The sequence below is a fragment of the Drosophila hydei genome, unplaced genomic scaffold (assembly GCF_003285905.1).
Source record: "Drosophila hydei strain 15085-1641.00,03,60 unplaced genomic scaffold, DhydRS2 tig00008119-arrow-pilon, whole genome shotgun sequence".
Taxonomy (NCBI): domain Eukaryota; kingdom Metazoa; phylum Arthropoda; class Insecta; order Diptera; family Drosophilidae; genus Drosophila; species Drosophila hydei.
Window position 1 is genome coordinate 5490967 of NW_022045830.1, and position 24429 is coordinate 5515395.

Below are 24429 nucleotides of genomic sequence, written 5' to 3' on the forward strand. Positions count from 1 at the left end.
ATTTAGAAGATAGAGAAAGATGCCCAAGCTAAATAGTAACAGACAGAAAAAGAGAAAGAATTATAATCTTAAAATATTATAAATATGTTAAATTTGCAGAAAGTAAACACATTGATATGAAAAACAATAAGTGCTTAAACTTAAAGCTTTGTCATCTACTTAAGCATTCATTGTTTTTCATATCACTTTATCTACTTTCTGCAAATTTAACATAATTATAATATTTACAACAAGTCCAACCAAATCACTAGATTCTGCTTTAAAGGCTGCACTGTTAATATGCTTGCTGCTTGCGTTCGACAGTATTTCAGCCGTAGACCAACTTGCAACGCTTGAAATTGCAACAGACTTTTCTGAAAGCTGACATCTCAATATTCGTGCATTGCCAATTAAGCTGACCAAACAAACAACCCAGAGACAAACAAAGACAACAACATCCGACATCTAGTCGAATGGCAAGCTTACATGGCCCCACATAATGCGAACAGTTAACACATTGACTTTCATTAAGAATGTGGATAACCAAGCGATATGGACTTTTGGATCTGAAACTGAGCCCAGACAAAGTACCAATTGAAACAATTCAATTGCTCGGTAAACGTGTCTGTATCTATATGTGGCTTGGTGTGTGAGTGTGTGTGTGTAGCTTAGTCCCTATGCGTGTGGTCATTCGCATTGGCGAGACAGATTAAAGGATTTACACAGGCAAGCAAAAAGAAGAGAGAAAAAATAGAAAATCCAGAATCAAAGCGAAGCTTAAGAGAGGCCGTTAGTCGGCGAAACAGTCACATTGGACATTTGGAAGCACAGCAGACGACCGTTTAACTAGCTAGGAGGATTCACTCGCATTTAGATGTAACCACTCCCAATCCACTCTACAGTAGCATGGCAATTAAACCGTATAAGTGTGCTGCATGGGGACTGGCAGGGCCGTTGACTGGCGTGCGGCTGGCCAAAAATGTTGCGGATCAGCCTGAAAATAACTTGGCCAAATTAAGTATGTAGCAAGCCAAGCCACTGTTGTCTAAATTAGTTAGCGTACATTCGTGGCCAGCTGTTTGCTTATATATCGGCGTGAAAATTTGTAGGTGCATGGAAGGTGCGTGTCGACGTGCGCTACCTTTTGAATTTACACACCTCGCACAGGCAAATATTGAGCAGCATTCACACTCGCATCCGCATCCGCATTCACGTTCGCCGCCAAAGGGCCGCAGGCTGACCAACAAAGCGACCGCCGACTGGATTCTGGCTTAGTTTTGTGGCCGGCTGCTGCAACAAATGGCCAAAACAAAGCGGCTAACACTAACTGGCAGCAGTTGACAGTCTCTTCGCTTGCTCCGTGCAGAGCTCGTTCACATGTTTTCTTGTCTCTGGCTTAAGCTTCTGCTTTTTGTTATACTGCCAGCGAATGGCCCATTTGATACACATAAAACCCAGTTGCAAGCTAATGAAAATTGTTGACCACTGCAAGTCGTTGCGGTGGCAGCTTAAATAAAATTGAGCAAGACTTTAATTGCATTGTGAATTGTTCGATTATAATAAACGAAAATGCTTTAAGAATTTATGTCTCAGTAATTGGTCTAAGGCATTCAGCTTGGCTGGTGAAGCATTAAAGTTACAGAGATTATACTTTATGGAGAGGAGACTGAAGCGTGTGTAGGGATATCAAATGAGCAGACAACGTATCTAGGTATCAGAAGAATTATATACTATATTATTTGTCCTTCCACTTTGTGTATATTTTCCGTTTTAATACTAATAACTAACACATCAGTGCACAATTACTCAAAACAATTGCACTCCATCACGCTCGTCGGCTGCTTTATACAATGTGACAGATATCATATGACGTAGACACACAACAAAGCAATGCATAGAAATGGGGCAGTATTTACATTTTAATTAGCTGGCACATCAAATTTTGCCAGCGGCACGAACTGCGTACTGCGATTTGTCCTTGAAAGGACACCATGAATCCTCTGCTAGTTGTATGGGAAACAAAATAAATTTGCAAGGCCGAAGCATTTTGCTATAATATTTCCCGCACAATTATGCAGATTGGCTGTGGAGATGATGACAAGCGGTGGTTGGGCGTACGAAAAGGGACGCAACATATGAAACAATTTCTGTAGCAGCGGGTCGTATACGTAATATGCGCAAATATTTGCCACCAGAAGCCGAACGTCATATTTGCTTGACTGTCCGACTGCAGCTGGGTATATTTGTTCAGTTCACCTTCCTTTTTCGAGAATTGCAAATTGCATTTTTGCCATGATTTGTAAATAGACTTAAGTATTACGAGTATTTGTGTTGATATTTGTGTTTGTAGTTTGTGTTTTTTTTTGCTTTTTTCCGTTGGTTTCGTAGTTACTCGCATTTTGTGGTACGAACGCAAACACTTGAACTCGTAAATATGTACGCACTCACACACAGACAGAAATAAAACTAAAATAGAAACACATTTCATTTCCGTAAGTTCTGGTAACAGAATATGCCACACGTACACACATACACACACACACACACACACTCTTATGTATAAGTAGCACATTGGTTTAAGTGCAATTGAAAATGCCTGCCAAAGAAAATGCTTTTTTCATAATTTGATTTGGAAACTTTTGTGAAATTAACTTGCCTTAAAGGCACAATTGCAATACTTAGCTGTTTGTGTGAAGTGTTTTGAAAGGCTCACATTTGCAACCACTGTGCACAGACTTGAAGCACACACACAAAAATAGCTGCTACAAGAAGTGGCAGCCAGCCAAACAACAAGTAGCAAAGTGAAATAAAATTTTGGCGATAAACCAACAAAATCGATTGGAAATTTTGTTTTTAACAAAACTGCAGCTTAAAGCATCAATGCGGGGGCCAAGGAGGCTGCCAGGCAGCTGTCTCTTGAACGCTTCGAGTCTGATGCTCATGAAGTCCAACATAATTTCGATGATTATAACGCTGTCTCAGTTGGACACTTGGAGAACGCACAGCGCGTTGAGGCATTTTGGATTTAGCTGATAATCGCCATCTCGATCAAGTGTGCAATCCAGCTGAAGTTGCAAGTAGTTGATTCGGCAACAGCAAGCAGTTTAAATGCTAACAATGCCACGGACGTTTCGCTGGGGAGAGCGGTCAAGTGCTTTGCACCGGAAACGAAGTGTAATGAGAGCGTGTAAAGTGCAAATCGAAAATGCAATACAAAATACTCCGGCATGGCTGGCAGGCATTTGTAACGCTGTTTCCTCTTTCCACTTACGTTCTGTCCTTCTCTCTCTCACTCTCGCTCTCTCTTGCTCTGACACACTCACATACACCTGCTTGATACTTTTCTGTAAATTACCAATGTCGACACGGCGATAAGGCGAGCCAAAGGAGGCGATGCGAGACGCTCACATCCTGCAGGTAACTATGCAGCGCCGAATTGCTGCCACACCAAAGGTGAGAGGCAGTTAAACGTGGCCAAAACGAAGGAAACGTTTCCTAATGGCAGACATTGCAGCTCCAAATGGTTTTCTGTTTGCTAAATTATATCTTTAATTAAATGCTTTTAATTTTAATGTTGTCAAGCATTAAAAATCACTGAAACGTGACAAGACAAAAACAAAATTAACCGAAAATATGCTGCAAAATATTTGATATTGCGAATCCACTTTAATTTCAATTGAAATCAATATTTTATTAATTTAGTTGTTCACTTTTTAGCAGCTGAAAGCCCTTTTTTCGACTAAGCACACGTAGGTATTATCTGTCTGAACCACATTGTCATATATTATTAACAGTTGCAATGCAATCGCAAAACCACCAACAAATTAAATATTTATAATTATTTCTATCTGCATTGAGATGATTAATATTACACATACACACATATACATATATTTAAAATTTAACCACAATTTTTTTCTCTTTTCCCTTTAATGAAATTTCCTATGTAATGGAAATTATTATTTAATTCACTTTCAATTTATTTCATTTGTTTTATGCCATTTAACTTATGTCATAAAGGCACTACTTTAAAACTCAAATTTTCAGCTAATATATAGACTAAATAATATTAAACTAGTTTTAAAAAAATTTAGTAAAAGTTCTATACTAATTAAATATTTTAAATTTGAAATATGCATTTATGAGCTTGGACTTTATATTGAAATATTTGAGCAAACAAATTAAAATTCATCCATGTCTGCCCTCAAATCGTTCAGGCAATGCAAACTAATTTATATATATATATATATATATATATATATATATATATATATATATTTATGTATATAGACATATACATATATACATATACATTTATATGCATATAAATTTGAATATTCAGAGTAGTTTAAAGAAAACATAGTTAAAAATGTTCGCTGAATGCAACGAAACTGAGTCGAAAATCTAAATTAAAAACTATTGAATAGCATTTCTAAAGCTTGTCCCGTCCGTGTCGACTGTCTGTTCTATTTGACTCATTTTTAATTTAGCAATTTTTTGCAGCTCATTGTTGAGTGGGGAGCGTAAATCCTTTTGTTTCAGCCGTGCACGCTCGACAACAATTAAATGCAACCAATTGCATTGCAGGCCGAGCTCGGGCCGCACAGAGTGAGATCAAACAAACCTGTGCACTGGGGTTGTATGGCTCTTGTTTGGGATCAGAGGCAGAGGGTGACACACAAAACTGGCGTTCATTTATTCATATCCGATTGGCTTTGGCAATCAATGGACTAGTGCGTCCCATGCAGTTCGGATCCATCGCTGTCAGAGATTTTCCGCAGCAAATCAATGCACATGCGGTTGCTGTGGGTGCCTACAACTATGCGTGTGTGCGTGTGTGTGTGTGTGTGGCTGTGCCCAACGTGATTGAAACGAACAAAATCAATGCGAATTATTTGGTTTTCCAATTCGTTACACTTCACTACGGCGTTCAGTTAATTAATGGTCAAATTTTTTTTATTTCGCCTCCATGGGATATCACGCATTTTTGTATTTTTTTTTTTTTGTTTTGGCTGGTTATCTAAGCCCTGACTATCCGTCTGATCTTTTAATTGTTTTATATGAAAAAACTCAATTCAAATAACAATAGCTCATCAAGTAGCCGCAAGCAGAATTTATTTTAGACCGCCGCAATGGCCGCATGGCCCAGTTGTAGCCAACAAAACCGCCAATTTGCCAGTGTGGCTGCAGCCATAAATGCGCCCATAACACATACAGAGAGAGAGATATGCCGATGATTATCAGTATCAAAATATAACGCTTGATTCAATTGTTAGCTGAACACACATAGCCAGACTATGCCTGTGTCTATGGCTGTGTGTTGCAGGACATTTTAAGGTGCTTGTAAAACACGAGGCATGAAAATAAACCAAGCTTATCGCACTTTAATTTCTCTTTAGAAAGCAGCTGCAACTCCCTCGACTGCCCGCATCTCGGCAACCCTAAGAATCACACTTGGAGCGACGTAAATAAAAATTTATGACCACAAAAGTATGCTACAAAATATGCGCATAAAATGATTATGACGATTATGTTGTAGCTGCTGCTCGTGTTGATATTACACCAAATAGCAAGCAACAACACATATGCAATGCTAAACGGTCACACACACATATACACACATACATGCACATATATATTTATTGACACAAATTGCTTTTCAGAACTCAGCTCTCTTGCCATTTGGCTGTCTGCTTGGAGCTGGTTTAGGGTGCGGCGGCTCCTTTGGCCACACGCTCTTTGCTCTCCCTTTATTAAAGCAATAATAAAATATTCATAAAGATTTCGTTTACGCAGCAATGACAACGTTTTACCGCCCATTTTACAATAATGCCTATAAATATGTTAGACCCACTCACATCTAATAGATACATAAATACATATATATCTATTTAAGCATACTATTTGAACCGCCCCCACCCCCAACAGCTTGACAGTTTATTAGCGCATAGCATGCATGAGCTATGTGTGTAGCTGAGCATTTTAAAATGTTTCCGCGCGTGTGTGTAACTACGATATGTTCATTTAAATGACGGCCACAACAAGCTGTGGCCCGCAATCATGTCAAGAATTCAATATCAAAATACGCGCACAGCTGTCGCTGATGACATCGAACAACGCACGGGAGCCAACGGGCCCCAACTGCCGTACAGCAAAGCCCCCTCTTTTGAGGTCCTATTGATGAACTGGCTCTTAGCTAAAGGAGCCGCTGTGCGAGGGGCGTAAGCAACTTCTCGCGTTTTGATTACAAATATAAAGCACGGAACATACTCACACAGAGCTGTCAAGTCATAACGCACAGTGTGTCAAAAGCCACTGTACAGAGCTATATATTATAAATATATACATACTTATATATATATATATATTTTTTTTTATTATTTATGTATGCATATACATATATATTATAATATATTAAAATACTTATTTAAATGTATTTATTTTTTTTTTGTTATTTTTGAAAATTAAATTTAAATTTAGTGTAATAAAAATTTTAATTAAATTCATTTTATTTTGTATATAATTTAAATATGCTTTTTTATGGAATGCAATTCATTATTACTATTTGGACTTAAATATACTAAGTCAACTAATTTTTACAAGTAAATTTCATACTTTACCTCATAACATGAAGCTTATATACATTATTATTGCAGTAGTATTACTAGCTTATAGGTAGTTTAGTAGCACTAACAGAAAATCTTATAAATTTATACTTTACCTTACAGATATGAATTTCTAGTTAAAGCAAATAATTTTTGCCCCAGTGTGCATTGACTTAAGCATCGCCAACTGTGTGTGCGTGTGTGGAATGCATTTAAAAGTGTTTCCCACAGAATCAAGCGGCACACAAATTGCAATACACACACACACACTCACACACACACACACACACACACACATACAGCCACTGATATATTCTGAAATGTTGCACAAATTGGCAAAACTAACAACAAGTTAAGTCATTCAGGTCAAATGGCCGAGATGAGAAATCTATCGATTCGGCATAAGATCAGAGTTGATGATTTTAACTCTTGAGTGACGCAACTTGGAACGCCGTTAAGAGAATCCATTAGTTTAATTACCCGGCAGCTCGAACTGCAACTGCAAGTGCAACTGCAACAAATTGCGGCTATCAACATATTCGATGTGCCTTCCGTGGCTGCTGCATCTGATTACTTAATGCATTTGCACATTTGGCCACAAAACAGCGAGAAAGCAGCAGAAAGTTGACATGTTGCCACTGCTCCCCTGTCTGATTGCTCGATTATTCTGGAGCTCCTGCTTGGTTTTAATTAGTGCACATGAGTGGCCCGCATTGAAGGCTGCTGCCAGCTACCTATATTCTATTGGCCAATTCATTGCAGAAGCTTCAATTGCACGTTCCAACCGGAGCCGGAAACTGACTACAGTTCTCTGTGGGCGGCACTGGGACAGATTGTGTGTCATTAACTTGATGCAGCGGCCCAAATAGATGGCCAACAAATGGGCGGCCACCCCCAATTGTAAGTGTGACTGTGGCCAATCGAGTGTGTGTGTGTGTGCGGTCACAATTGCCTGCCCGAGATGAGAAATTAACCTTTGTTGCCGACTTCGTTGGCCAGGCTGGGCCGGAAGTTTGACCCTAAACAGAAAAGAGCTTTTGCGGTTGCCGTTGTACAGCGCCGCTAATGGCGCTTGAATAATTAAAAGCGAATGAAACACATGCTTGGTTTGTTTTGGTAAACACACATAAATATACTTGGATGCTTTAATATGATAACCACAAAATTTGCATATAACACACACTAATAGACATATACACACATATTTAACGCAAGATAAACTTTCTATTTAACACTAATATATATTTGCAACATCTAATATAATGAAATCGGAAAAACCAGTTCAATTTAGCCTCATAACCCTCTCTATTTCTTGGCACTATCAATTACCGCAGTCTGTATTTCGTCTCCATAATAGACAACTATGTTGTCCTTCTCCTCATCCAGTTCTCGTTGTCCTTTGCTAATCAGTTGCTGTAATTCATCTTCCCAGCCAAGCGCTTCAGCCAGAGCCCAGACACCAGCATCGCAATCCCCAAGGAATGCTACATCGCGCGTATTCTTCGTTTCGCCGTAGAGCAACGCCTCGCCATTGGCATCCATCCAGGGTGCAAAGCTTGCACGCCCAACCGCATCGCGATTAATCAACAGGCGAATGCAACGTGGACCAGCCCGGTGGATTAGCGAAGCAAACGGTTGCATCTCCAGAGACGTGCCCATGATGATAAGCAAGTCGCACTCCTTGAAGTCCTCCTCGGGACAGGAGTAAAATTTATCGGGCAGATTTTCGCCAATAAAAACAATGTCCGGCTTCACAAGGCCCTTGCACTGCTCACAAATGGGCAGAGCATCCGAAAATATCTTCTTCTTCATCCAGGCCATATCGTAGAATTGCTTACAATTGAGACAATGATTCGTATTAAAGCTGCCAATTGCCTCAATAAGCTTGTCCTCCGGCAGACCTGCCAAACGTTCCAACATGTCGATGTTTTGAGTATAGTGGCGCTGTAGCACGCCCTTCTCGTGCAACAGGCGAACAAAGTAATGCGCCGGAGTTGGCATAAACGAGCCCGGATATAACTCCTTGGCTAGTTCAAAAAATGGGGCTGGATTCTTCTGAAAGTTATCCACATCAAATATGGCCGTTGGATGCGGTAGCTTATGCTGCTTCTGGTTGCTGTACAACCCGTAGCCAGGCGAACGAAAGTCAGGAATACCCGCAGCTAAAGAACTTTTCATATTTGTACAAAAATTAACACTTGCAAAATAAACGATCAATGAAATGTCAACTCACAAGTAGAGATACCAGCACCCACCATAGTTACAATGTTTTTAAAGCCGTTTTCGCGCCAGTGCATCGAGAGGCCTTCAAAGGTAAGCTCGGGTATTACCTGAAGCAATTAAATACTTGAGAATTTGCATATAAAATTTCTCTAATTTACCTTGTCCACAACTGCACATTCGTTGTCCGAGGTCAGACTGAAAGTCTGCGAAAAGAATCGACGAATCATGTCCACAGTGCCATCTGAAAATGAATTATCTGACAACAAATTCAACAATTAGTTGAATCGTTCAAAACCTTCTTCGCCTTGACTGCCAGAATCTGTATCTGTTGCTGTCGCTGCTGACTTCGACGTCGGCGTATACAACAACGTCGACGGCTTAGTGGGCAGCCCGTCAGATTGGTCACTTTTGCCTTCGTTCTCTTCGCTGTCACTCATTATGCGTTAATTTTCACTCAAACTATATTTAATGGCAACCTACTATATTTAATAAAAAAAATTAAAGGAATTTACACGTTAAAAATATTTTGATTTTATATGCGTTGTACGAATATTTTTCTTATCCTTCTGCAAAATACTCAAGGCCACGGACATGGCGATGCCACACTGTGACTTTGTTATGCACTGCAAAGCTGACTGATACAAAACTAACATTATTTATATCGATATATCGTATGATTTTACGTTAGTCAAGTTCAGCTGCAGTTACACGATTTAAATTTCATACTTAACGGATATACAAAAGCGAACCAACAATAAAATTCTACAATTGCTATTTTATTTTGATTTAACAAGTATCTATAAAATAGCAGTGGAGTGTATTTATGTATGTATAAAACAATAGGAAAAACAAACTGTCAGCATTGTTAGTAAAGCTGTCCGCAAATCAGTAAAAACAATAAGATTTATATAGATTTATTGTGTTTAAAAAAAGTGAGCATCATTTATAAAAAGAAAACATTTGCATTATTTACATTACAATTGCACAACTGAAGATGTATGTATATTAGTCTGGCACCAGGAAGCAAGCATTGCTCCCAACTTCGCCTTCAATGCTGTTCAATCCGCTGACCTTCGATGTGCTCCAGTGCCTACAGCTTATTGTATGCGCACGTTGAGCGGATTGAGTATGCGGCCCGACATGACGGCCACGTCCAAGTCGCGATCGATGATGAAAAACAGAAACGGATGATTAACAGAAATCTGAATGGGCTTCGTTTGGGCGCCAGTGTTGCCTGCGCAAAAAGGGAAATAGTTACTGCACATTTATCTTGCCGCTGCTGCTGGTATTGCTGCAATCGAAGTTGCAGGTGGGGCTGCTGGCTAACACCTCGATGGAGATCTTCGCTGCGTTGCGCCTCACTGCGTCGAGGTGTGTGCTGCAATGTTGCAATAGAGCAACTACTACTTACGTTTGAGCTGATTGATCGGATGCGTACGGATGTTGACATCGATCGATTGCTCAATGTGTCGCACGTAGACGCCCTTCTCGTCGGTCATGGGTCGAAAGTCGGCGCGATTCGGCTCAAAGATATCACAGCTAAAAAGTGATTATAAAACAAAAGTAAAAGTGCGTCCATCATAGACAGATAGCTAGTTGCCCAGCCTGCTTACATGCCCATCTGTAAAAGGGAATAGATAAATAAAAGCATTTACTAAAGGACTCGCTCTAGCTGCTTACATTCTGCAGATCGTTGGTCAGGAACATGGTGCCGTGCAGCTTGAAGTCGGGTATGATGGCCTGCACCCAGCGTGGTTTCAGCTGCTTGCGCATCAGACGCAGCGTGGGACCCAGCTTCAGCGAGGCAGCTGCGGCCACAATGTCCATGTGGTAGTCGGGCAGCAATATCATCAAATTGTACTCTGGTGTGTCCAGCTCCAGCTCCAGCACGCTCATCTTCAGGTGCTCGAAGTACTTGTAGTAGAGCACCGCATTGTACACCTTGAATGTGGTGTGCACCACCTGCTGGCTGCCCAGGTAAAACACATGGCTAATCACATCCGTATTATAGTTGGTTTTGCTATCTGCTCCATCGCCGATGAAGTGCGGATCGAAGTCGTTTGTGATGTGCGCAAAGGCAGCTGTCGGTGGTATGGGCAGTGGGTGTGGTGGACCATGCGGTGCGTGCGGACTGAACAGCGCCACAAAGAGATTCGCATCCAGATCCTTATAGCCCAGCACATGGCGCTTGTGCCGAGACACATTCGATTTGCGAGTTGCGTTTGGCGACGTCATGGACGCAGCTGAGCGTGCGCCATAGTTGCTCTGCCTGTGCGTGGGCGCTGCCATTTGGCGGGCCATCATGGGCATAACGGCAATGCGAGCGCTGGGCAAATAACTGGGCTTAGGCGTTATGGGATTGGAATGCTTGAGCGGCGCCTGCAGCTTACTGGTGGGCAGACGCGAGACGCGAGCCTTTTGTATGCGCAGAAAGGGTTCGGCATCCTCCTCGGCGACAAAGGCGGAGACCAGCTCGGCTGCCTCATCATCGCCAGCGGCTGCTTCAGCTGCCTCAGCTGAGGTGGCGGCTTCAGTAGCAGCTTCAGTAGCAGCTTCAGCTGTTGTTGTTTCAGCTTCTGCTGTTGTGGTTGTTGTCTCCTCAGTTGTGGTTGTTGTTGTCGTTGGTATGGTTGTGGTGTCGATCAACTCAGTGGTGGTGCTAATGGACAGCTCTGTGGCTGTTGTTGTGTCCGTACCCTGGGGCGTGCTTGTCTCCTCAGCCGTGGCATTGCTCGACATAGTGGCATTGGTCATGGCCATTGTTATATTTGCTGGCGTCGGCGAAGTCATGTCAACGCTCAGATCGTAGCCATAAAACATGAGCACCGTCTCGAAGTCCTTCAGCACTGTTATATTGCCCCGGCTTAGGCTGAGCCCCTTCAAGGGGTTATCGGAGCCGAAGAAGTAGGTCTGCAAATAATGGAGCGCTTATCACAACTACTCATTGTACACATCAGATCAACTATTCTACGACTATCAATTATAAATTCTATTCATGCCAAAAAATTCGGCCACTCATCGCGGATTATTTAGATTGGGGTCAACGAACTGCTGAAAGCGTTCTAAGCCACAATTGGGCAGCGATAAGCAGACTTTGGGGGTTTTGGCCAGCGGCACAAAGCCATATGATCAATTGGTATCAATATATTTATATATTTAACACAAAGCGCCGCAGCATAACACAATTTTGTTTGTCTTTTTTTCGTTTTATCAGCCAAGTATTATTCACATTCGAGTGGGAGTGAAGGGAGTGGACGGTAGGCTCGGGCAGAATGTGAAGCGAAGCATGTAAATTGAAAGCGATATATTGTGCGTGGGGTAGGGCTTACCCGCAGTCGTCGGTGAATGTCACGGTAGCCGACGCGTATGACGTCACGATTGCCGGGCAATTGCAGCACATTGCGCAGCTCTGTGGCGCTTCTGGCGGAGGAGCCCTCGTACAGCGCCACCAGCACGCTGACCAGCGCCGTGGGCGAGAATGCGAAGTTATTCCGATTGAGTATGGAGTGATAGTGGAGTAGCCGATGGGTTAGATCGTTGGTCAGATCGACCATCACCTCGGCTGGGGTCAGTTGCTTGGCCAGCACATGCGGCAGGCGCTCCAGTTCCAGCGGCGTCAGTGCAGCTGGCGGCGGCGGTGGATGGGGATAGCCACTGGCCCGAAACTCTTCGTGATCGATTTGTATGTAGTGGGCGTGGCTGGGCAACAACAGCAGCAGTAGCCCTATCAAGCTGCACATCAGCTGTGTGTCGAAGGTCATGTTGGCTCTGACCTTACTCAGTTTTAAATAAATGCACATTGATAATCGCGTTAACTGATTTTAATTCCCCTCTATTTAGTTGCTGTTGTTGTAATTGTAACTGAAGCATGAAATCCGTTTAGCAAAAAATGTGGCAAATTCTGTGCGCGCTCATGAATTGCATTATTTTCGCTTCTAATTGGAAACGGTTAGTTTGATTTCAAGGTTCTATAATTTTCTCCCAACTGTCAAGCGAACTGAATTTCACACATTTTCGCTTGCAATTTTGCCTGGGCAAAGCTTTTTTATAGTATTTTTACAGATTTCGATCCGCTTGTCCAACTGATTGCCGCGATTGCTGCCAAAGCACTAAAAACTGTTAACCGTGCGGCCCATGGTCCGATCCAATCCGATCGATGTGTTCGGCAGCTGTGACGCTTTCGTGCGTGTTTCGAAATTATTTAAAGCAGCAGAGACAGAACGCCACTCTGGACCCAATAGACCCAGCTAAGCTTCGACGATCGATAGTTTGTGGCAGTCAAGTCTCTTGACCAATTTTGTGGGCTTCAACTTAAAGATAATACTTGACAATAGCCAGTTCTTAACTAGCAATTTAGACTATAAATACAATGCAAACAAATGCCAACGCCGGCGCAACCGAACTGTCAATTGCCATTTATCAACGCAAAGCATCTGAAATGCATTTCTCAAATTAATTTTCTTTTAGCTCAAGTTTTTTCAGTCATTGTAAAAATGTCTTCGGGAAAGCACTGCATCTACGCGTGGATAACGTATTTTCTAATGCTTTATGGACTCGCTGCATTCTACTTTGATGTGCGCACGGGTCGAATTCAGAAGTCGCGTGTAATGAGCATTTATTGTCGCGTCCTTTTGTTGACTATATTCTGTGCGTTCTCCTACGTAATCTTGTTGGATTGGAAAATTACTCCTATAATTCCCACGCAGTCCAAGCTTATGGACGTCTTAACATATTCGCAGCCAGTAATCTCGTTCCTATCGTTTATAGCCAGTTTGTTCTGTTTACAATTCGGCCAGCACAGAATATTTGAGGTGATTAGGGATCTGTTGAGAGTGGAGAATCTGTTAGCCGAATCAGCTACTTATGTCACTCCATCGCAGAGGCCAGTGCTCCTAGGGCTCTACTGGAGCAGACTAATAATCGTCTTATTACGCACAGCTGTTCTGCTGTTGTGGACCTTTACTGGAGTCGAAAATTACGTCTATCTACTCGGCATTAGTGGATCAAGAATTATAATGTGTGGGCTATATTTCCTGCAGTTTAATATTATTTGGCAAATCTGTTATACTTTCCTCAAGGTGCAGCTGTACCTAGAGCAACTGCTAATCGACGCAATGCCAATGTCCAGGAGAGTGCAGAAAGTTTTGGAAGTGCATCGCATGTACTATAAACTCATTCAGATGATAAGCAAATTTTGTGACATTTTTAAATATTCGCTGGGCTGTTATATTTTGCAGCTAATCTGCAACGGTTGCTTGAGTGGCTATTATTTTTTTCGTGAGCTTGTTGGAAATATCGAAGAAACACCAACCATGAAAGTGTTCTTAATAATTATAATGGTTATGAATGCGTTGGAACTTTCAATCTTGGCCAACATAGCTAACATGGCTAGTAAGCTTCACGATAAGACATTTCATATTTTGAGCTGCTCCAACTTGCAGTCGAAGCAATTGGAACGAAGTGTATGAATAGTCTTTGCAGTTTATGTTAAGATTTTAATAGACCCTTTATCTTAGACTGACTGGCTGGCTCTGCAGCTCACATGGCAGAACAGGAGCATTCACATCTTTGGCGTTGTGAACATCGACCACAAATTGATATTTCTAGTGGTGACTGGCATCGTACTCCATATAATCTACATAGTGCAGAGCGACTACAAATATTTTTAAATAGAAACACAATATTGTACTTTTCAGTTATAAATGTAAACTAAAATACTAAAAAAAATATTATATTCAATACAAAAATAAAGTTGTTTAAGTATTTTAAATTGTTTGTATATTATGAAAAAGAAGTTTAATCAGTTGACTTACTTGCCATGCCCAAGAAGAGTTCAGAAAGTTTGGGAAGTGAATCGAAGGTGCTATAAACTTTATCGAATGGTTAACGTATTTTGCGAACAAGTAAGCAAAATATTTTTTCTATAAATGTTATAATGTTAAATTAAATCAACACTTTTCCTATAATTGTATTAAACAGCTTTGGTCAATGGTTTGGCCAGAATTACTAAGCTGACTGCTCAAACTCATGCTGGAATGTTTCAGATCGTACTCAGCTCTAAATTCAACTCGGATATAATGTAAAAAAGTGTGTATAATTCTCATTTGAATTTTAATTTATAAAACTAATTCTCTCTTCTTAATATAATATATATAATACAAAGCAACCACAATTATATATATATATATATAAACAACATAAAATTATTGCCAATATCTGCCTTTTTTTGTTCTTTTATGGAAGCTGAACTTAATTTACAAATGCAATAATTAAGGGCATATTATATTTGGTACCTTATACAATAAATTTATTAGATTTTCTTTAATTTAATTTACTACCAAATTAGATAAGGGTAATCAAAGCAAATTCCATTTAAATTATTAATTTTTCCCTCATAAGTGTGCATTAAATCTTCTCTATGGCCTCAATAAACTGTAAACGAACAAAGTGAAAAGGTCATATCTTCTGTTTATTATAGTATAATGGCTTTATATTATCTTTTGCTATTATAATCGCCCTTGCTATTTTTATGAATTTTAATTTCTAAGGCTGCCACTTCTTATCTATATAAGTTTCATTACACTGGACTCAAATCAACTTCATTTAACTTGCAACTAATCAGCAACTAATTATAAGTAAGTCTTACACATAAGTATAATATTTCAGATAGCAGTTATATTAAACGAGCTGTCACTTCGAATTCAACTCCCACTTTTCACACAATTTCCAGATTATTTTCTAATTGATTAAATGCAGCTAGCTGCATTGCCCTCAAGGCCTTCAAGTAGTCCCAACAATGTCCTCGGGCAAACAGTTCGTATACGCTTGGATAACGTATTTCCTGGCGTTTTGTGGAGTCACTGAGTTCTACTTTGACAAATGGACAAGCAGACTAGTGAAATCACGTTGGCTGCGCTATTATTGCCGACTATTGAACGTGATTATCTTGTACATTTTCGCCTCGGTGTTATTTTCATATGGAAAGAAATTCCCATCATATACCACTCAATCCAAGCTAATGGTTTTCTTAGTGTCTGCCTCTCCAATCATCACCTTAGTGACATTTCTGAGCTGTGTATTATGTGCGCGATTTTGGCAGAAAAGAATCTTTGGGATGCTCAAGGATCTACTTAGGATAAATGAGCTGATAGCCGAATCTAGCTATTGTGCCACTCCGTCAGAGCAGCCACGGCTGCTATGGCTATTCTGGATTAGACTATTGCTTCTAGTGTCGCAAACTGTCTTGATCTTGATACAGCCTATCATTGTTGGTGAAAACTATACAGTTTATTATAGCATTATCGAATCACGATTAATGAGGAGTGGACTGTACTTACTGTCATTTATTTTCATCTGGTTGCTCTGTAATACTTTCGTGAATCTACAGTCTTACGTAAACCAATTATTTTCTGATCAAATGTCCTTATCGCGGAAGGTGCATAAGGTTTTGGAAGTCCATCGAATGTACTATAAACTAGTTCGAATGATTAACGAGTTTTGCGAAATTTTTAAATTTCCACTGAGCTTTTATTTGCTCTATATGCTTTGCAATGCTTGTATCTGTGGATACTTAATATGTCGGCAGTTGGTTGGAAAACCCTTAAAAATATATAGTCTCAGCACAGAGTGGCTCTTAACAATTCACAACTTCAGTCGTATATTGGAACTCTTGGTTCTGGCTAGCATATCTAACACGGCTAGTGAGGTTCACGATAAAACATTTAACATTTTACGATCCTTTAACTTTGATTCGGATGTATTGGAACGCAGCGTAAGTCAAAGAGAGCATTGGTATTTATCATTTTATTGATATCCCTCTTATAGAATGACTGGCTAGCCCTGCAGCTAACATGGCAAAACAAGAAGATCAACCTCTTCGGCGTTGTGGTCATCAATTTCCGTTTGGTCTTTTTAGTCGTGACCAGCATCCTACTTAATATTATATACATAATACAGAGCGACTACAACTACTTGTAAACCTTCACTTACTTTGATTAAATGTTATATCTTTTATAAATGTATTTAAATTAAACTGCTTGAATTGGTCACCATACCAAATCTCAGTGTGCTCTCTGTCAGAATATGCTTGTTCAGACCATTTCTTGTTGCTGCTCTTCGTTCACAACGACCCTGTCCCAATGGCCTACGTAGCCATCTCGCTCTCACCAACCCCCACACCTACGTTCAAAAACAGCCATCTTCGTCTCTTTCTCTCTAGGGCTGAGAATTAGAGGAACAAGCAAGCAGTGGGAAACGTGCAGCTAAAATATAAACTCGCTGGGATAATATTAGTACAACAATATCCAAGCTCTCAGCCTTCCACCAATACTACTGCCACAGTAGGCGACTATCATCAAAACCTAGAGAACAGACTTTAACAAAATAAATCGTTTAGTCCGAATGCGAGATATACTCAAATGATGTGTAGCAAAGCCAAGGAAGGTGCGAAGGCTGTCATTTGCTATTCACTATCCACTTTTCATTTGCTTATCCTACGATCTAATTGATTAAATGCACTTCGTTGAATTCACGTGAACAGCTTTAGTTGTCGTAAAAATATCCTGGGGAAAGCAATTCGTTTGCGCATGGATAACATATTTCGTAGCGTTTTGTGGAGTCAGTGGATTCTACTTTGATATTCGCACGGGCAATGTTACAAAGTCGCGTTTCCTGCTTATTTATTCTAAGCTGTGTTGTTTGTTTACGCTGACGGTTTTCTCATTGCTGTTTATTACGAAGGGGTATAAACTCCCACTATTTTCCACGAAATCCAAGCTGATGGAACTCATACTGAGTAGCTTACCCGCTGTCGCCTATATGACAATCGTGAGCTGTATTTTCTCTACACAGCGCTGGCAGCACAGAATATACGAGATGATCAGGAATCTAGTAGCAATGGAAAAGTTGATAGCCGAATATAGCTATTGGCCCGCACCATCCGAGCAGTCATATCTGCGAAGGATGTTCTGGATTAGACTGTTGGTAGTAGTGCCACGACTGACAGTGACTCTGATACAGATACCCTCAGCTGGCAAGCGATTATTAGTTTCTTTTAGCATAGTCGGAACAAGATTACTAACTACTGGATTATATTACCTGATATTCATTATAATCTGGGGACTTTGCTACACCTTCACAAAATTACAGTCTTACCTGGAGCAATTATATGTTGATCCAATGCCAGTGTCCAGGAAAGAGCAAAAAGTTTTGGAAGCGCATCGAATGTACTATAAACTTCTCCGTATGACGAACGATATTTGCGAAATTTTTAAATATCCGCTGGCGTTTAGCCTACTGCAAATGGTGTTCACTGAGTGTATGAGCGGATATATATTCTGCCGAGTTCTGTTTGGAAGTCCCATACATTTATTCAACCCTGTCAACGAATGGCTCATAATGATTCTAAACTTACTTACCGTATTCGAATTCTGGGTTCTTTGTTTCGTAGCCAACAAAGCTGCTAAGCTGCACGATAAAACATTCCAACTTCTACGCACTTCTCCCTTGGACTCGGATGTACTGAAACGGAGCGTAGGTTCAATTCCCACAGCCTGTGTAATCTCTTCAATCCTCTCCGTCTTTTTAGAATGAGTGCTTAGCCCTGCAGCTTACATGGCAAAATAAGAACATCAACATATTTGGAACTTTCAAGATCAACCTTAACTTGCTGTATCAAGTTGTAACTGGCCTCATACTTCATATAATATACATAATACAGAGCGACTACAGTTATTTGCAAATATAAACTCACTTTGAAAACTCACTTTTATTAAGTCTATTATTGCTTCAATATTTAGTCCTACAAATTATACTATGTGAAATGTTTAATAAATGAAAATTTTAAATTGTGCATTTTTAACTTGAATATGTATATAAGAGAATCAAAACTGAAAGTTCATAACGTTGCTTTATATAGAAGAGCGGAGATCTCAGCCAAATCAGGCATTACTACGGCAAAAGTAAGTTTGATTATCCGATACGTCGTTTGCTATTTACTTTTCATTTCCATTAAACAGTTGAAAAAGCTCTAGTCGGGAATGCCTGACTAGGAGATATCCATTCCCTGCGCAAAACTAATATTCCAATCATATGTATTCATCATACGAACTGACAGGCAGCTAAACATATATGGCTAGATGGATTCAGCTCGTCGTGCTGATCCGGAATATATATTTCCTTCATAGGTCGCTCACACCTCATTCTGTCTATTCCATATGTTTTCACAAAAGCACTCCACACTGATTTTCCATTTTCAATTGCTTCGAGGTATACAAAAAAATTAAATATTATATCCGATTATTTGCTCATGTATCCTATGGAATGAGAGAGCGTATTACGTTGGGATACAATAAAAAATTCGATTATATCAGAGTCGTTTGCAAAAGTAAAAGATTTCAGATACCAGTCAAAGCAAACGACCAGTTATTCCCTATTTATAACACAATTTGAACTTGATTTTCTAAGTGATTAAATGCATTTAGCTGCATTTGCCGAAAGCCTTTCAAGTAGTCGGAAAAATGAGCTCGGGCAGGCATATCGTATACGCATGGATAACATATTTCTTAGCGTTTTGTGGTATCTCTGAATTCTACTTTGATATTCGGCAGGGCAGGGTTATAAAGTCGTGTGTCTTGCGTATTCATTGTAGATTAACTTGTTTATGTATTTTTTTCTACTTCTGCACAAGGTTGTTATGTTCTTGGCAAGACTTTCAGCTGTTTACTACGCAATCGAAGCTGATGGCTGTCTTAATAGTGGGTAGACCCGGTATTATGTGGATAACACTCGTGAGCTGTATTTTGTGTGTACAAATGAGGCAGCAAAGGATATTCGAAATGATTCGGAATCTGCTAAGGATAGACGAATTCATAGCTGAATCCAATTGCTGTGAAAATCAATCGGAGAAACTGTATCTCTTAAAGCTGTTCTGGATAAAAATATGTTTACTGGTGATACAAACAACTCTATTATTCGTATGGATATTCACAGCATATCAGGAATTTATATTTGCCTTTAGCATGAAAGGAGCAATATGCATACTGCGTGGATCTTATTTTTTGCTTTTTAATATCATCTGGCAGATCTGCAATAATTTCGTGAAAGTACAGTCTTACTTAGAGCACCTATACATTGATCCAATACCAATCTCAAGGAAAGTGCAGAAAGTATTAGAAGCACACCGAATGTACTATAAAGTTATCCGTATGATGAACGATACTCGTGAAATTTTCAAGTATCCATTGTCTTTCTATTTGCTTCAACTGATTTTTAATACCTGTATAAGTGGATACTCTTTTTGTCGCATGATGTTGGGAAACCCTTTCGATGTAAATAGCCAGATCAGTGAATGGCTCTTAATGTTTCTATGTCTCTTTAGCTTATTCGAATTCTACATTCTGACCAGCGTGGCTAACATGGCTAGTAGATTGCATGATGAGACATTTATAATTTTGCGGTACTCTAATATTGATTCGGATCTAATAGAAAGAAGTGTATGCACTCTATTTACACTTTATGTTATAATGCTAACGATATCTTTCTCTCTCTCTCGTAGAATACCTGGCTGGCTCTGCACCTAACATGGCAAAACAAGGGCATCACAGTCTTTGAAGCTCTGAAGATCGACCTTCAGTTATTCTTTCTAGTAGTTGTGGGCATTGTACTTCATATAATATACATAATACAAAGCGACTACGATATTTTGTAAAAATCACTTTAATTATTTAGTGTCATAAAGATAGTTGTAATTATTAAACTGTAATTATTCAACAAAACTAGTAATTATTAACTAGCTTTTAGATTTGATAAAATCAATTTTGTATTTAAACTTTTCAGATCATATATGTGATATGATTTTATCTATTTAAAATTGATTAATCATTGTTAGATTGAACATGCAATATAATCAATTTATTTGAAATTTGATTAACGTGAGAGTTATACATGTGATATTTATTATCGATAGCGTGTTGTTGTTTAACATTAATTTCCATGTGCAGCCCTCATTGGTAGACGAACTTCATGTTCGATATTGAATGAAAAAGTTATCGAATGAACACCAAACATCCCCGATGCAACTCTGCACGTTCTGTAGCCCTGGAAAACCACGCCAGTCATTTTTGTTTTGATAAGGATAAAAAAGAGCGTGGCCTGAGAAAATTTGCACAAATCACACAAAAAGCGCCACAAGCAATTGCAAAAACGTTGCAAAGTGTGTGGAATGTTGTGCCGCGCAAAGTGTACACCATATTGAGCGCCACAGCGCATACGTGGAACGCAACGTGTGGCCCTTGGCAAAGCAGCAGCCGCGACCGAAACGAGCAGACATCTAAAATAACAAACCGACGGGGTGCTTGTGCAAATGGCTGCGACTTTTCGATTTAATTGTATAACATTACCTTCATGAGCAGACAATAATAAAACAAAGCTGACGCTCGCGCTGACGATTTTCTCGAATACCTCAAAGGGCGCAACCTAATTAACGAAAGCAAGTAAAATGCATTTGAACCATGCGACGGCCGCGACAGCTGCTATGGCTAACTATCAGCACTATGCGCCTGCACAGCTTGCCACGCATAGCGTAGGCGGCGGCGGCGGAGGTGGTGGCGGAGGCGGCAGTGGTGGTGGCGGCAGTTCCGGTGGCGGGGGCATTGGTCCCAATAGCTTACAGCAGCCAACGACTATTGCGAGCCTGCAGCAGAGTCCGTTTGCCCTGCATCAATTGACTGCCGTGCAGGCCATACAGCATCCCACCCATCAAGCCATGCTTCACCCACAGCACCCGCTTGTCCACCTGCTTGACATCTCGACGACCACAACGAACAGCGGTGGCAATCATACGCCCATATCGCCCATGAAACAGGAGGTGCAGAGCGTCATTAGTGAGGATGAGTCTGTGGTGGACGATCCGCGCAAGAAGAAACAGTGCCACGTGTGCAAAAACAAGTTCCGGCAGCTGACCACGTTACGCAATCATATGAAAATACACACAGACGAACGTCCCTACAAGTGTAAGCACTGCGACAAGGCCTTCCGCCAAATATCGACGCTGACGAACCATGTGAAGATCCACACCGGCGAGAAACCGTTTACATGCAATATTTGCGCCAAGGACTTTCGCCAACAGAGCACGCTCATAAATCACATCAAGACGCATAAGGGTAAGTGCGGGACGAACGAATCAATTTGATCTGAGTATATATATGTATATATATATATGTGTATAAATATATATATTAAAAATATAGCTTCCAGTATCCTAAACTTCACTTCTTGACTTTAATCCAAACACACACACACATACTCATGCAATTGCAGCGGCTGAGTCAAGCACGCCGACGTCGCTACTCAACTATCAGCCGCCGTCCTCTTCCGGCAAGCACAGCCGTAAATCGCAGTCGAATCAGATGCACAACGCCTACCAGCAGCAGCATCAACAGCAGCGTGTACAAATCTCAAAGACTCTATATTCGGGCACCTACAGTTCGCCACAGGCGGAGGAGCTGGTGAAACCGTATCAGTGCAGTGTGTGCAAGCGACGTTTTCCGCAGCTGAGCACGCTGCACAATCACGAGCGGACGCACATCGATCCTAAGCCGTACAAGTGTGAAACTTGCGACAAGTCCTTCAGCCAGCTAGCGACATTGGCCAATCACAAAAAGATACACACCGGCGATAAGCCATACACGTGTTCCTATTGCCACATGCAGTTCCGGCAGCAGAGCACGCTCACCAACCACATGAAGACGCACACACATCTAACCAGCCAGCCAGCCACAGTCACAGCCACAGGTGAGCCGCTTGTGTGTTCGCCCTACAACTGAGCCGCTTTCTGTTATCACTGTGTGCATTGATCATTAACGCACTTCCCTAACGAAGCTTTTATTTAAATTTTGTACGCATGCAAACCAATCAACAACCAATCAACAACCAATCAACACCCCAACAACAACAACTACTACTACAACGATCAACAACCAACTGAACTGTACGGTTAATCCAACTATCTATCAATCAACCAACCCCATCTATGCAACGATCAATACATATGTTCGGACTACTAGTGGATCACTCAACCATGCCAGCGCCCCTTGTTCCCGGCACGCAGCAGCTAACGAGCGGCTTGCTACCCAACAACCTGCACAGCACAACGCCCAACATCCTTCAACTGGACCACCATCCGCTGCTACACTTCCTCGATGGCAGCACAACAGTGAGCTCTGTGGTGGCCAGCAATGTAGCAGCGGCGGCGGCGGTCAACACCAAAGTCGAACACTACCAAAATGCGCAGGGTGTTCGATTAAATGTGGGCAATATAAATATGCTGAAGGGTGACAATCCGGATCGGCCGTTTGGCTGCAGCGTCTGCCGGCGGTTCTTTTCGCAGCAGAGCACTCTGGTCAACCACATCAAAACGCACACGGGCGAGAAGCCGTACAAGTGCAAGATCTGTGAGGTTAGTTTCCGGCAAGTGGCCACGCTCAATAACCACATGAAGATCCACACCGGAGAGAAGCCCTACAACTGTTCCTACTGTCCCAAGCAGTTCCGGCAAAAGAGCACACTACAAAACCATTTGCGGGTCCACACGTGCTAGGTTAGCACCCAGCCAGAGTCCCCAAGCCCGAGCCAGCTCGCTCGACCGACCGAACGCCCGCCCGCCCGCATGTCTGTCAGCCAGTCAGCCAAGCAGCCATTGAGGAATCGTGCAATATACATAAGCACATACAGTTATACTAGATACAGAAACCGATCGGATACATGCATAAAATATATACATAAAATACATACAAACATGCATAATACATACATAAACATATATACATATATATATATATATGTATTTATATATATATATTTGAATATATACTCGAAAAGTGTTATTTACCTGCTGTGCAGAGCGCAATTGTATGTAAACTATAATAGAGCTGATCCACATGCATGTCCAACTGTAAGTTAAGTCTAGACGTACTCTCGTACATACATATTTGTACATGAATATATATACAACTGTGTGCGTATATACACATGCACACAGTAACCAATAACACATGCATACACACACACGCATAATACAGGGTGTTTAAGCCTAAACAAAACTAAACTCTAATCTAATCCTACTTATTAGCTTCTTAACTGTTGTCACCTACCCCCCTCTCTCCCGACCTCCATACAACCTTTCAGTTTCAGTGCCGAAGGAGAAACATTGATTCTTAGCTTCTCGTCGTGTTAAGTGTTAAGCCGAACCTAATATATATAATGAAAAAATCTAGTTATTGCTACTATACTGTGTAATACCCCTCCCATGCGCCATCCCGCTAAACGTAAGGCGTAATCAAAAAAGAAAAGAAAACAAAAAACTATTCAAATAAGTGTACTCTTAGCGCATATTTAGCAGCATCTTTTACTCACATGACTAAAGCAGAACGATGAAAAACATCCAAATATCGTATAGTCGCAATCGCGTTAATAAATCCCCCTAAAAACCGGATTGCTTATAGAACAAAACGTAGTAAACGGAGAGACAAGAGGTCCTAAATTAAGTGAAATAAAATTGTAAAACAGCTAAATTGAAAATGAGAATGACCGTAAATGTTGTAGAAAATATATAGTATATATATAA

General features: G+C 40.7%; 3 protein-coding genes across 4 annotated transcripts; 1 reads left to right on the top strand and 2 right to left on the bottom strand.

Annotated features, from left to right (window-relative positions):
• Positions 1 to 7672: 7672 nt before the first annotated feature.
• On the bottom strand, positions 7673 to 9437 carry LOC111595979 (NAD-dependent protein deacetylase Sirt2). Its single transcript, XM_023309964.2, has 4 exons — positions 9103 to 9437; positions 8966 to 9048; positions 8818 to 8914; positions 7673 to 8746 (listed from the first exon to the last, which is right to left on the bottom strand). Exons 1-4 carry the CDS (start codon positions 9242 to 9244, stop codon positions 7890 to 7892), a joined length of 1179 nt encoding a protein of 392 aa, XP_023165732.1. The 5' UTR covers positions 9245 to 9437; the 3' UTR covers positions 7673 to 7889.
• Positions 9438 to 9514: 77 nt separating this feature from the next.
• On the bottom strand, positions 9515 to 12568 carry LOC111595973. The gene is made up of 5 exons (XM_023309951.2): positions 12137 to 12568; positions 10488 to 11717; positions 10421 to 10428; positions 10219 to 10346; positions 9515 to 10041 (listed from the first exon to the last, which is right to left on the bottom strand). Exons 1-5 carry the CDS (start codon positions 12566 to 12568, stop codon positions 9905 to 9907), a joined length of 1935 nt encoding a protein of 644 aa, XP_023165719.2. The 3' UTR covers positions 9515 to 9904.
• Positions 12569 to 20890: 8322 nt separating this feature from the next.
• On the top strand, positions 20891 to 23630 carry LOC111595981 (gastrula zinc finger protein XlCGF26.1). Of its 2 annotated transcripts, none has more exons than XM_023309966.2 (3): positions 20891 to 21967; positions 22125 to 22598; positions 22871 to 23630. In XM_023309966.2, the coding sequence occupies exons 1-3, from the start codon at positions 21304 to 21306 to the stop codon at positions 23401 to 23403; spliced, it is 1671 nt and encodes a 556-aa protein (XP_023165734.2). In that variant the 5' UTR covers positions 20891 to 21303; the 3' UTR covers positions 23404 to 23630. The 2 variants fall into 2 exon arrangements, with proteins under 2 accessions (XP_023165734.2, XP_023165735.2); XM_023309967.2 differs by lacking the exon at positions 22871 to 23630 and adding an exon at positions 22686 to 22719 and having other exon boundaries at positions 20892 to 21967.
• Positions 23631 to 24429: the final 799 nt, after the last annotated feature.

Bases quoted from the DNA above. Each gene is read 5' to 3' on its own strand.
- LOC111595979 (XM_023309964.2), bottom strand. From the start codon at position 9,244: ATGAGTGACAGCGAAGAGAACGAAGGCAAAAGTGACCAATCTGACGGG. The intron at 9,049-9,102 runs GTTTTGAACGAT...ATTCATTTTCAG, and splicing joins TGGCAGTCAAGGCGAAGAAG to ATGGCACTGTGGACATGATT. The intron at 8,747-8,817 runs GTGAGTTGACAT...AAAGTTCTTTAG, and splicing joins GGGTGCTGGTATCTCTACTT to CTGCGGGTATTCCTGACTTT.
- LOC111595981 (XM_023309966.2), top strand. From the start codon at position 21,304: ATGCATTTGAACCATGCGACGGCCGCGACAGCTGCTATGGCTAACTAT. The intron at 21,968-22,124 runs GTAAGTGCGGGA...ATGCAATTGCAG, and splicing joins TCACATCAAGACGCATAAGG to CGGCTGAGTCAAGCACGCCG. The intron at 22,599-22,870 runs GTGAGCCGCTTG...TCGGACTACTAG, and splicing joins AGCCACAGTCACAGCCACAG to TGGATCACTCAACCATGCCA.
- LOC111595973 (XM_023309951.2), bottom strand. From the start codon at position 12,568: ATGACCTTCGACACACAGCTGATGTGCAGCTTGATAGGGCTACTGCTG. The intron at 11,718-12,136 runs GTAAGCCCTACC...CATTATTTGCAG, and splicing joins ACATTCACCGACGACTGCGG to ACCTACTTCTTCGGCTCCGA. The intron at 10,042-10,218 runs GTAAGTAGTAGT...CTTTTTGCGCAG, and splicing joins TCCGATCAATCAGCTCAAAC to GCAACACTGGCGCCCAAACG.